Source organism: Nansenia antarctica (assembly GCF_963989245.1).
Source record: "Nansenia antarctica genome assembly, chromosome: 7".
NCBI lineage: Eukaryota > Metazoa > Chordata > Actinopteri > Argentiniformes > Microstomatidae > Nansenia > Nansenia antarctica.
The window spans coordinates 63,232,920-63,245,060 of NC_137677.1; the positions used below are offsets into that span (position 1 = coordinate 63,232,920).

Genomic DNA, 12,141 nt, shown 5'->3' on the forward strand with positions numbered 1-12,141 from the left:
CAGGGGGCAGTCACACACACACCACTGTTACACCAGGGGGCCGTCACACACACACCACTGTTACACCAGGGGGCAGTCACACACACACCACTGTTACACCAGGGGGCAGTCACACACACACCACTGTTACACCAGGGGGCCGTCACACACACCACTGTTACACCAGGGGGCAGTCACACACACACCACTGTTACTCCAGGGGGCAGTCACACACACACCACTGTTACACCAGGGGGCCGTCACACACACACCACTGTTACACCAGGGGGCAGTCACACACACCACTGTTACACCAGGGGGCAGTCACACACACACCACTGTTACACCAGGGGGCAGTCACACACACACCACTGTTACACCAGGGGGCAGTCACACACCACTGTTACACCAGGGGGCAGTCACACACACCATCACTTATTTACTTTTACACACTGATGGGCTGCATGGATATTACACCATACCTGGGGGGTATTCCATCAACGTCGCTAAAGGAAAATCCAGGCTTATTTTTGATAACTCTCGCGAGATTTCTCTAAATAAGTATGGATCTTTTAAAGAAATCTTATCAGAATAAACCTGGATTGATTTTCCTTTAGTGACGTTGATGGTCCAATGTGTTTACTCACTGCGGAGTCGTCTGGAATTCTGTGATCGGTGTGATCTGTGATCTGTGTGATCTGTGTGATCGGTGTGATCGGTGTGATCGGTGTGATCGGTGTGATCTGTGTGATCGGTGTGATCTGTGTGATCGGTGTGATCTGTGTGATCTGTGAGATCTGTGTGATCGGTGTGATCGGTGTGATCGGTGTGATCTGTGAGATCGGTGTGATCGGTGTGATCTGTGTGATCTGTGTGATCTGTGATCTGTGTGATCTGTGTGATCTGTGATCTGTGTGATCGGTGTGATCTGTGATCTGTGTGATCTGTGTGATCTGTGTGATCGGTGTGATCGGTGTGATCGGTGTGATCGGTGATCTGTGATCGGTGTGATCGGTGTGATCTGTGTGATCTGTGATCTGTGTGATCTGTGTGATCGGTGATCGGTGTGATCGGTGTGATCGGTGATCTGTGATCTGTGTGATCGGTGATCTGTGTGATCTGTGTGATCTGTGTGATCGGTGTGATCGGTGTGATCGGTGTGATCGGTGTGATCTGTGTGATCGGTGTGATCGGTGTGATCGGTGTGATCTGTGATCGGTGTGATCTGTGTGATCTGTGATCTGTGTGATCGGTGTGATCGGTGTGATCTGTGTGATCGGTGTGATCTGTGATCTGTGTGATCGGTGATATCGGTGTGATCGGTGATATCGGTGTGATCGGTGTGATCTGTGTGATCGGTGTGATCGGTGATCTGTGATCGGTGTGATCGGTGTGATCGGTGTGATCTGTGTGATCGGTGTGATCTGTGTGATCTGTGTGATCGGTGTGATCGGTGTGATCTGTGTGATCTGTGTGATCGGTGTGATCGGTGTGATCTGTGTGATCTGTGTGATCGGTGATCGGTGTGATCGGTGTGATCGGTGTGATCGGTGTGATCGGTGTGATCGGTGTGATCGGTGATCTGTGATCTGTGTGATCGGTGTGATCGGTGATCTGTGATCTGTGTGATCGGTGATCTGTGATCGGTGTGATCGGTGTGATCGGTGTGATATGTGTGATATGTGTGATATGTGTGATCTGTGTGATCTGTGTGATCTGTGATCGGTGTGATCGGTGTGATCGGTGTGATCTGTGTGATCGGTGTGATCGGTGTGATCTGTGATCGGTGTGATATCTGTGATCGGTGTGATCGGTGATCTGTGATCTGTGTGATCGGTGTGATCGGTGATCTGTGATCGGTGTGATCTGTGTGATCGGTGTGATTGGTGATCTGTGATCTGTGTGATCGGTATGATCGGTGTGATATGTGTGATCTGTGTGATCTGTGATCGGTGTGATCGGTGTGATCGGTGTGATCTGTGATCGGTGTGATATCTGTGATCGGTGTGATCTGTGATCGGTGTGATCTGTGTGATCTGTGTGATCTGTGTGATCTGTGTGATCGGTGTGATCGGTGTGTTCTGTGTGATCGGTGTGATCGGTGTGATCGGTGTGATCGGTGATCTGTGTGATCTGTGTGATCTGTGTGATCTGTGTGATCGGTGTGATCGGTGTGATCGGTGTGATCTGTGATCGGTGTGATCGGTGTGATCTGTGTGATCGGTGTGATCGGTGTGATCGGTGTGATCGGTGATCGGTGTGATCTGTGATCGGTGATCTGTGTGATCGGTGTGATCGGTGATCTGTGTGATCGGTGTGATCTGTGTGATCGGTGTGATCTGTGAGATCGGTGTGATCTGTGTGATCTGTGATCTGTGTGATCGGTGATATCGGTGTGATCGGTGATCTGTGTGATCGGTGTGATCTGTGTGATCGGTGTGATCTGTGTGATCGGTGTGATCGGTGTGATCTGTGAGATCGGTGTGATCTGTGTGATCTGTGTGATCTGTGTGATCTGTGTGATCGGTGTGATCGGTGTGTTCTGTGTGATCGGTGTGATCGGTGTGATCGGTGTGATCGGTGATCTGTGTGATCTGTGTGATCTGTGTGATCTGTGTGATCGGTGTGATCGGTGTGATCGGTGTGATCTGTGATCGGTGTGATCGGTGTGATCTGTGTGATCGGTGTGATCGGTGTGATCGGTGTGATCGGTGATCGGTGTGATCTGTGATCGGTGATCTGTGTGATCGGTGTGATCGGTGATCTGTGTGATCGGTGTGATCTGTGTGATCGGTGTGATCTGTGAGATCGGTGTGATCTGTGTGATCTGTGATCTGTGTGATCGGTGATATCGGTGTGATCGGTGATCTGTGTGATCGGTGTGATCTGTGTGATCGGTGTGATCTGTGTGATCGGTGTGATCGGTGTGATCTGTGAGATCGGTGTGATCTGTGTGATCTGTGATCTGTGTGATCTGTGATCTGTGTGATCTGTGAGATCTGTGTGATCTGTGTGATCGGTGTGATCTGTGATCGGTGTGATCTGTGTGATCTGTGTGATCTGTGATCTGTGTGATCGGTGTGATCGGTGTGATCTGTGTGATCGGTGTGATCTGTGTGATCGGTGTGATCTGTGTGATCTGTGTGATCTGTGATCTGTGTGATCTGTGATCTGTGTGATCTGTGATCTGTGTGATCGGTGATATCGGTGTGATCTGTGATCGGTGTGATCGGTGTGATCTGTGTGATCGGTGTGATCGGTGTGATCTGTGTGATCTGTGATCTGTGTGATCTGTGATCTGTGTGATCTGTGATCTGTGTGATCGGTGTGATCTGTGTGATCGGTGTGATCTGTGTGATCGGTGTGATCTGTGTGATCTGTGATCTGTGTGATCTGTGATCTGTGTGATCGGTGATATCGGTGTGATCTGTGATCGGTGTGATCGGTGTGATCTGTGTGATCGGTGTGATCGGTGATCTGTGTGATCGGTGTGATCGGTGTGATCGGTGTGATCGGTGTGATCTGTGTGATCGGTGTGATCTGTGTGATCGGTGTGATCGGTGTGATCTGTGTGATCGGTGTGATCTGTGTGATCGGTGTGATCGGTGTGATATGTGTGATATGTGTGATCGATCTGTGTGATCTGTGTGATCTGTGTGATCGGTGTGATCGGTGTGATCTGTGATCTGTGTGATCGGTGTGATCGGTGATCTGTGTGATCTGTGATCTGTGTGATCGGTGTGATCGGTGTGATCGGTGTGATCGGTGTGATCGGTGTGATCGGTGATCTGTGTGATCGGTGTGATCGGTGTGATCTGTGATCTGTGTGATCGGTGATCTGTGTGATCGGTGTGATCTGTGATCTGTGTGATCGGTGTGATCTGTGTGATCGGTGTGATCTGTGTGATCGGTATGATCGGTGTGATCGGTGTGATCGGTGTGATCGGTGATCTGTGTGATCGGTGTGATCTGTGATCTGTGATCGGTGTGATCGGTGTGATCGGTGTGATCGGTGATCGGTGTGATCGGTGTGATCGGTGTGATCTGTGTGATCGGTGTGATCTGTGTGATCTGTGTGATGTGTGATCGGTGTGATCGGTGATCTGTGTGATCGGTGTGATCTGTGATCGGTGTGATATGTGTGATATGTGTGATATGTGTGATATGTGTGATATGTGTGATATGTGTGATCGATCTGTGTGATCGGTGTGATCGGTGTGATCTGTGTGATCTGTGATCGGTGTGATCGGTGTGATCTGTGTGATCTGTGTGATCTGTGATCGGTGTGATCTGTGAGATCGGTGTGATCTGTGTGATCGGTGTGATCGGTGTGATCTGTGTGATGGGTGTGATCGGTGTGATCTGTGTGATCGGTGTGATCTGTGTGATGGGTGTGATCGGTGTGATCGGTGTGATCGGTGTGCGACTCACCTGGCCTTCTTCTTGGCCTTCTTCATCTTCTTGGCCATCCTCTTCTCCACCTCCTCCTCCGGCAGCACGCTGAACACCTCCAGCACCGCGTCTGTCCCCTGGGGGGGGGGGGGGGGACCATCAGGGTCAACCACACTGGCGGACTCAGGGGGGGGGGGTGACCGCCCCTCCTGGTGCCCCCACGGTTGAAAAACGTTTCTCTTAAGTGCCCTTTTGAGTGGCAAAAATGCCCATTTGAGTGTCGAAAAGGAGAGGACATGCCCTACTGGTGCCCCTCCAATGGTCTAAACTTGACCATGTGCCCCCACAGTTGGAAAAACGTCACACAAAAATGCCCTTTTGAGTGGCAAAATGAGAGGATGTGCCCTATTGGCTGCCCTTCCAATGGTCTAAACTTGACCATGTGCACTGATGGGGTCCCATGTTGGGCAGTAGGTGCCCTGGTCCGCCACTGGTCAACCATATAGGAGGCTGTGATTGGTTGACATACCACCTAGCCAATCAGAACGGAGGGTGAACGGAGGGCGGTGACGAGGGTGTGGGGTCTAAGGAGGCAGGGATAGGGGGGGCCGTATTTCTGAATTAGCTACTCAGCGAAGGCGTCTGTACTCACGTGGCAGGCTAGGACGCTGGCCTTGGCGTCGACCGTCATGGAGACCACCCTGTCCCTGGCCTCTCTCAGGAGGGACCCCGCCTTCTTACAGCTCAGTATCCTCTGGAGAGAGGGAGGGGGGGAGAAAAGGAGGAGAGACAGAGAGAGAAGGAGATGGAGGGAAAATGTGTGGTGGTTAGTCAGATTCTTTTATTGCCTAAATATCATGTTAATGTTCTGTATTTTCAAGTTTTTTTCGTGAGCGTTCTCATGAGAAAAGCACTTTAACGAGTCTCTCATACCTCCTCCGGCTCCTCGTCCAAACCTTCCTCTTCATCTTTACCGTCTTCATCGTCATCAAGGAGGCTTTTCCCCTTCTTCTGCTTGGGCTCTCCGACCTCTTTACCCTGAACCCAACCAAACACACATCAACATGTTTCACTCCAAACTACCATCACATACAAAATACAAACTACCATCACATACAATATACAGCAGCCACACAACAACAAAAAAGTGATAACTGTTTAGAATGACGTTGAATGTTGAGGATATTAGGATGGGGCCCATGTCTATCAGGGGAGGCTGACCCTCCTTTGGTGCGCAATATATGTATGTGTGTATGTGTGTGTGTGTGTGTGTGTGTGTGTGTGTATAAAGTGCTGGTTCTGAGGTGTGAGTCTCCTGTCCTCACCTCCTCCAGGTAGTCGATGTCCCAGGCTCTGAGCTCACTGTCAGCTGACCCCGTCAGCAGCCTGCTCTCCTGGTTCAGCAGCACCATCCCCCACACCTGGCGCACACACGCGCGCACACACACACACACACACACACACACACACACACACACACACACACACACACACACACCAAATACCATTATTACCAGCTGACACCGGAAGCAAAGGCCACTAATATGTGTGACTAGGGAGGGACTGGTATTGGACTGGTATTGGAACAGTTCTGTAAAAGAGGCTTCCTCCATGTAAAGATCAAATGAGCAGCATATTTCTAACATGGACGCCTCTCCTTGGCCGTCATCAACAACAATAACGTCAGGTGTATTTGGCACCTTAGAAAATATCTCACCATTATTCTCACTGAACCAGCTTGCCATAACACAGCAATGCGTGTGAATTTTAACTGTTAACATGATGGTAACGCATGTGTAGAACTTCACTAGCAATTAGGTTGACAATTCTGTCATGCCTTGCAATGTAAAGGCCTTTGTATGCATGATTGACAACCATTACACGCTCACACACACACAACCAACTAACACTCGCATAAAAGATAGGCTTCATCAAATGACCACACGCCTATCTAATCAACACTCAAACAAGGTCCAAGAAAACATCTATACAAAATAAATAAATCAATATATAAATTTATAAAAGACTGGAAAATTCTGGAGACAAAGTGACCCAATCATTGCTTTCTCACAAGGTCACCTTAATCTAATCAGATGTTAAGTTGGCCAGGCCAAAGACAGATAGGTGGTCTTTCTGAGGACAAGGCTCAGAGCGAGCAGGGAGAGAAGTCACACTTTCCCCTCAGGTCTCCAACCCTGGCGCTCTAATGTAAAGTCAGGGTATATACAGGAATCTTGAGGTTAATGTGAAAGTGACAGTTGGATCTAAGTGACAGTTGGATCTAAGTGATAATTGACACTAGAACAGCCGTGTCTATGTTACCTACAAGTAATGTCTAGGTGGGACAGGCTGGGAGGAGCTGAGGGGTGGAATTAAAAAGAAACCATACGAATTCAAATGACAAATATGTTCTCTTTTACATCAATAATAATACCAAATACACAATAATTAATATATAACATTTAACTTGTTAACATTTTACTTGTCCGGAGCCAGTAAAACTTTCGCCGGGTTTGTTTGCGCGAGCACGACGACGCTGCTGGATCCTGGATCTGTTTACCTGTGTGCAGGAAGAACAACAGACGGCGCAGGTGCGAGACCAGACTAGATGATCGTGGAGTGAAGATATTATCAAAGCGTACGGGTGATCGACAGGCGCGTACGCTTTGATAATATCTTCACTCACGATCATCTTCCTACACACAGGTAAACATATCCGGGATCTAGCAGCGTCGTCGGGCTCGCGCAAACGAAAAAACTAAACAAAAACAGTCCGGGCTCCCTCACCTCGCTGCGATGGCCCACCATGGTCTTGAAGCAGTGCTGAGTGTCCAGGTCCCACCACTTCACAAAGCTGTCCTTAGAACTGGAGAGGAGCAACACACAACTCAAACACCAACTGTACAGTACAAAAGCAACACTCCAGGGGGGGTAGCTAGCTGTCTATTCTAGTATCAATAATACTTTAAATGAAGTTGCTCTGTAATCAGTGCAGTGATCACTACACAGCAGTTTCAGGGCTATGACTATGTAACAACAATGTTGTCCTGACAGTAATAACAGTGTTATAACACAGGTATAGAGTCATATAATGTACATAGATAGATGGATGTGTACCTGGTGACCAGCAGGTTCTTGTCCTTGATGAACAGGGCCTGGGTGACGGCGTCTTTGTGTCCCGTGAGGCGGTACAGACCGCACTCGTTAATCACGTCCCACACGATCACGTCTGTGTCCTGACAGGAGTCATATCAAGGCGGAATAAGGCTTAATGACAAATCATATCGTATAGTTTTTTTTACATAATCTGATCCATTAGGTGTTTATTAATGCCTGTGTGGTGTTATTTTTAAGATGTTGAAATTTTTCAGTTAGTAATTAATAAAATACAAAGGTTCCATCTCACAAAACATAATGGAATGTAAAAACTTTGACGCTCAATAATATCTCTGAACTACCCTAAACGGAGATAGAACCTTATCATTCTAAGCTCACGACATGGCGAAATATCACCCAATATCATGAACGCCGAGCACAAGGGAGACTGGAAGGGGTAGAAATCGGAGGACGGGCTCGTTCTAATGCACGACATTACGGAACAACACACGTTTGATAACCATTCCACATCCCATTCATTACAACGCACCGTCCTCCGATATCTACCTCCTCCAGCCTCCCCTGTGTGTACGTACGCACCACTAGACGCAAGACTAGGACTTAACCAGGAGGTCAGGGGGGTATTCCATCAACGTCTCCCTCTGTCCCTCTGTCTGTCTGTCTGCCTGTCTTTCTGTCCGTCCGTCTGTCTGTCTGTCCCTCTGTCTGGCTCTCTGTCTGTCCCTCTGTCTGTCCCTCTGTCTGTCCCTCTTTCTGTCCGTCCGTCTGTCTGTCCCTCTGTCTGTCCCTCTGCCTGTCTGCCTGTCTGTCTGCCTGTCTGTCCCTCTGTCTGTCCCTCTGTCTGTCCCTCTGTCTGTTCCTCTGTCTGTGCCTCTGTCTGTCCCTCTGTCCGAGTCTCTGTCTGCCTGTCTTTCTGTCCGTCTGTCTGTCCCTCTGTCTGTCTGTCTCTCTCTCTTTCTGTCCGTCTGTCCGTCCATCCGTCCCTCTGTCTGTCTGTCTCTCTGTCTGTCCCTCTGTCCGTCCGTCTGTCCCTCTGTCTGTCCGTCCCTCCCTCTGTCCGAAATAAGCCTAGATTTTCCTTTACCGACGTTGATGGAATTACCCCCCCAGAAGTCAGTCATGTCACAAGTGTGTTAATGTTATGTTTCCTGGTTCCTTCTTCCTACCCTGGAGCCAGTCACTAGCCGAGCTCCGAGCGCGTCGTAGTGGATGACGGTGACGGCCGACTTGTGGCCGCTGAAGGACACGGTGCTGGTGGCGTCCACCAGGCTGAAGATGCGCACGGCCCCGTCCTCGTAACCCACGGCAACGTGGACGCCGTCGGGGGAGGGGCACAGGTACGTCACCTCGTGTTTGGTCCCCTGAAAGATCAGCACCTGAGAGGAGAGGAGGGAGGAGATGTTATTTCAAAGTTCATTATACAACAGTTAGTTCCGACCAAGTAATTTGATTGGACAAGAGGCATTCCATGAGTGCTGATATACAGTATAACAGCACTGGGACTTTTAACTATAGGTATCACTCCGAAATGACCGTTAATACAAAGTAGCTAGCCTGCAGATGTTTGTGTTCAGGTTACTAGGCAACTAGGAACTATTTTTTCTTGACAGAGACAAAATAAATGATTAAATAAACAAACAAATCATAATCTGTTGTCACTTATTACTGTTAACTAATAAATTGCGCTGTAGAACTGTTGTATAAAAGCAATATTACACTCGAGGTCGTGCTGTTATACTGAATATCAGCACGGCTGTGATCGTCTTCGGTACTCGGACCAGCGGCCTCGTACCTATGACCGAATCACAGCCGTGCTGATATTCAGTATAACACACTCCCTCTCCTGTGATATTGCTTAAATAATAATAACTTTTACTTGTGGTAGTTAAATCACAATACCTCACTAAGAACACATGCTGTACGGTAAATGGACTGCACTTGTTATATAGCGCCCTATTCCAAAGCGCTTTACAACGGCCTCTCATTCACCCATTCACACACACATTCACACACCGATGGCGGCAAGCTACCATGCAAGGCGCCGGCCGGCCCCGCTCACTGGGAGCAATTTGGGGTTCAGTGTCTTGCCCAAGGACACCTCGATATGTGGCCAGCCGGGGTTCGATCATTAGACACCGGCTCTACCTCCTCCTGCGCCACAGCCGCCCCCATACAGTACACTACCTGGGCGTGCCACTGTGAGGAGATAGCATCATTAATTAGGAAATGTAATTAGACGCTGCTGCTCTCCTCAGGCCCCTGCTGCCCACACCCTCCCTCACTCTGGTTGACACGTGAACATGTTGTATTGTTGTGGAAATGTGATGTCTGTCTGTTATGCTTTCGTGATTGTTATGATCAAGACTCCTGAGCAAAACAACTTTTCCCCTCAAGAGCATGTAAGGTTCGCCTTCATTCATATCCTGTGTTCTTATGATCGTATTTGGGTAGGTAGTCTCTAGACAGCACAGGTCAGGTATGATGGCACGTTGGCATTTATGTAGCATAGCTGCCAAGTCTCACGCAAACTTTTGGGGAAACTTGGCAGCCCTGTGTAGGCTACTGTGGTTGTCAACCTTCCAACTTGTCTCACCTTTTCACCTTTGCGCACGTCCCAGATGAAGACATGCTCGCAGGCGGCCACGGCCACAAAGCGCCCCTTCTCGCCTCCTCGCATGGTGACATAAGCGATGTTGGCTTTCTGGCTCCCGATCACCCCGAACACTGCGCTGGCCACGTAGCGCAGGTACTGCTTGGTCAAACCCATGGCCAAGGACCTCTAGCGCGGATCTCCCACAACAGAACTACAGAAGAGGAGATGGATAATGCATTGATATCATGGCAGCAGACAGAGACAGCATGACACTCACATCAGGAACAGGCCCACGTGGGGACCCACAGCATGTCCCAAAGCCAAGTTATACGATATTACTACATGATCGAAACATCTAACTGAGTTTAATGAGATCGCTAAACTTTTCAAATGCACAAATATCAGGTCAGATGTTTCCCAATTGTTTCCCTTACTTGAATAAAGTCGCTGATTCTTGGTTACTGGTCACATCCAGTCGGCGAGTTTGTTTTCACGTGTGAAAGACCATATGAATCGAACACAGATGGTGCATGTTCGATCGATTCAAAACCATCATGGCTATCCTTCTTTTACATTTCCTTATCAAGCGTGTATGAACAGAAGAATAATGTAATGACGCTATTTCAACACACAGAGTGTAAATATTGATTATATAGAAATAGAATAGATGATGATCTCTTATACCATCATCTATTACTTTTGTCTGTATTTTTCTGGCTTTTCTGCCACTGAAATAATTATGAAAAATAAATAAATAATAATAAATATATATATATATATATATATAATTATAATGACAGTGATCATCCACATATATAAAATAGTCACATATATAATAATATTTAACATGATTCAAATTCGATTTGTTTTTGTTTTTACACGAAATTGTAGTGACAACTTCTAACTGTGTGCGTTTTAGACAGGGTCATGAATATATCCGCGGTCCCTAAACGCGTCACAGCGGAAATGTTTTTTCTTCTCTCTTGATCAGCTGATCCCAAACCAGAACCAGAACTGTAGTAAGCGTGACAGTGCGATGGGAGCAGGGTTAACAGTGTAAACAGGGTTTTGCAATGTTTTGGTGATGATAAGAAAACTACCAAGACGCCTAATTATTGCTTGCGTTTGGTCATTCTGCTGGTTCAGCAGTTAGAAGCGTGGAGCTGCATTCAGACACAGATTGACTGGAGCAGAAAGGGAAGCTGGTTGTCTAGGTAGGTGTCCTTCTCTCTTCATCAGCTGGCCTAGGTGCTCCATCTATCATCTATCATGTCCTTTTCAGACGCATTTGTGCTAAAGGAACCAGCCACAGGTCTGAAACACAACTGTGAACATTTCAAACCTGCAAACTGCGACACTTTAAATGAATGTGCAATAACACTATGTGCAATATGACAACCCTCGGGTACATAAGGTTCAGAGATAGGAAATGTTAGAATAGGTACAGCATAGCATAGAGTACAGCACAGTGTTTTATTTGTACAGTATAGTATAGTGGATAGTGTACATAGCCTTTATTTATGTAAACCAGCTCTTTTCCCTTCTTGTTTTTAGTATTTCTTTCCTAGCACCAGGGGAGCCCCCCCTCCTAAATTTCGTTGTTTGGCACCTGTACTGTATCAATGACAATAAAGACCATTCATTCATATTAGATGTCTCGAGGTTCAGAGAGGGTTGTACAACTTGTGCACAAAGTCTAGAAATGTGACAGTCAGCTGAGCTCGAGCTTCATCCCACATTCTGGGGGTGATGTTTTTTTTCCCCAGAATCGGGGCCCATGGCCATGGAATTGCTAATTAAGTGGTAGAAATGAAATATGAGATTTGCTACAAATAAAAAGCTATGTTCCCAACAAATGTTGGCAAATGGGAATAGATTTGCGTGCAGAAAAGGCGCCGGAGTCAGCAGAATAATGTATGTATCCCAGCGTGCAATCATCCAAAATTCTTCAGACAAGACATTAACAAAAAACAAAAAAATATAAATAGATGCCTGGCAGATAAACTCATCTTCAACTGGTATAAAATACTATTGTCAAGGAGCTTTAAATGCCTCTTGTC

The 12,141-nt window shown here is 47.4% G+C and overlaps 2 protein-coding genes across 2 annotated transcripts in view; one reads left to right on the forward strand and one right to left on the reverse strand.

The window, feature by feature from the left end:
• wdr3 (WD repeat domain 3) overlaps nt 1-10,255 on the reverse strand; it is a gene marked incomplete at its 5' end in the record, with an annotated part of 21,865 nt that extends 11,610 nt beyond the window's left edge. Inside the window, 8 exons of the mRNA XM_080535745.1 lie at nt 4,411-4,508; nt 5,024-5,125; nt 5,305-5,409; nt 5,697-5,792; nt 7,159-7,237; nt 7,489-7,607; nt 8,655-8,864; nt 10,082-10,255. Of these exons, the coding sequence (XP_080391871.1) occupies nt 4,411-4,508; nt 5,024-5,125; nt 5,305-5,409; nt 5,697-5,792; nt 7,159-7,237; nt 7,489-7,607; nt 8,655-8,864; nt 10,082-10,255 (983 nt within the window). The remainder of the gene's footprint in view (nt 1-4,410; nt 4,509-5,023; nt 5,126-5,304; nt 5,410-5,696; nt 5,793-7,158; nt 7,238-7,488; nt 7,608-8,654; nt 8,865-10,081) is intronic.
• An 867-nt stretch (nt 10,256-11,122) lies between these two features.
• Nucleotides 11,123-12,141, forward strand: part of gdap2 (ganglioside induced differentiation associated protein 2) — a 39,877-nt gene continuing 38,858 nt past the window's right edge. Inside the window, exon 1 of the mRNA XM_080536116.1 lies at nt 11,123-11,295. The gene's annotated coding sequence lies outside the window, so the exon portion shown is untranslated. The remainder of the gene's footprint in view (nt 11,296-12,141) is intronic.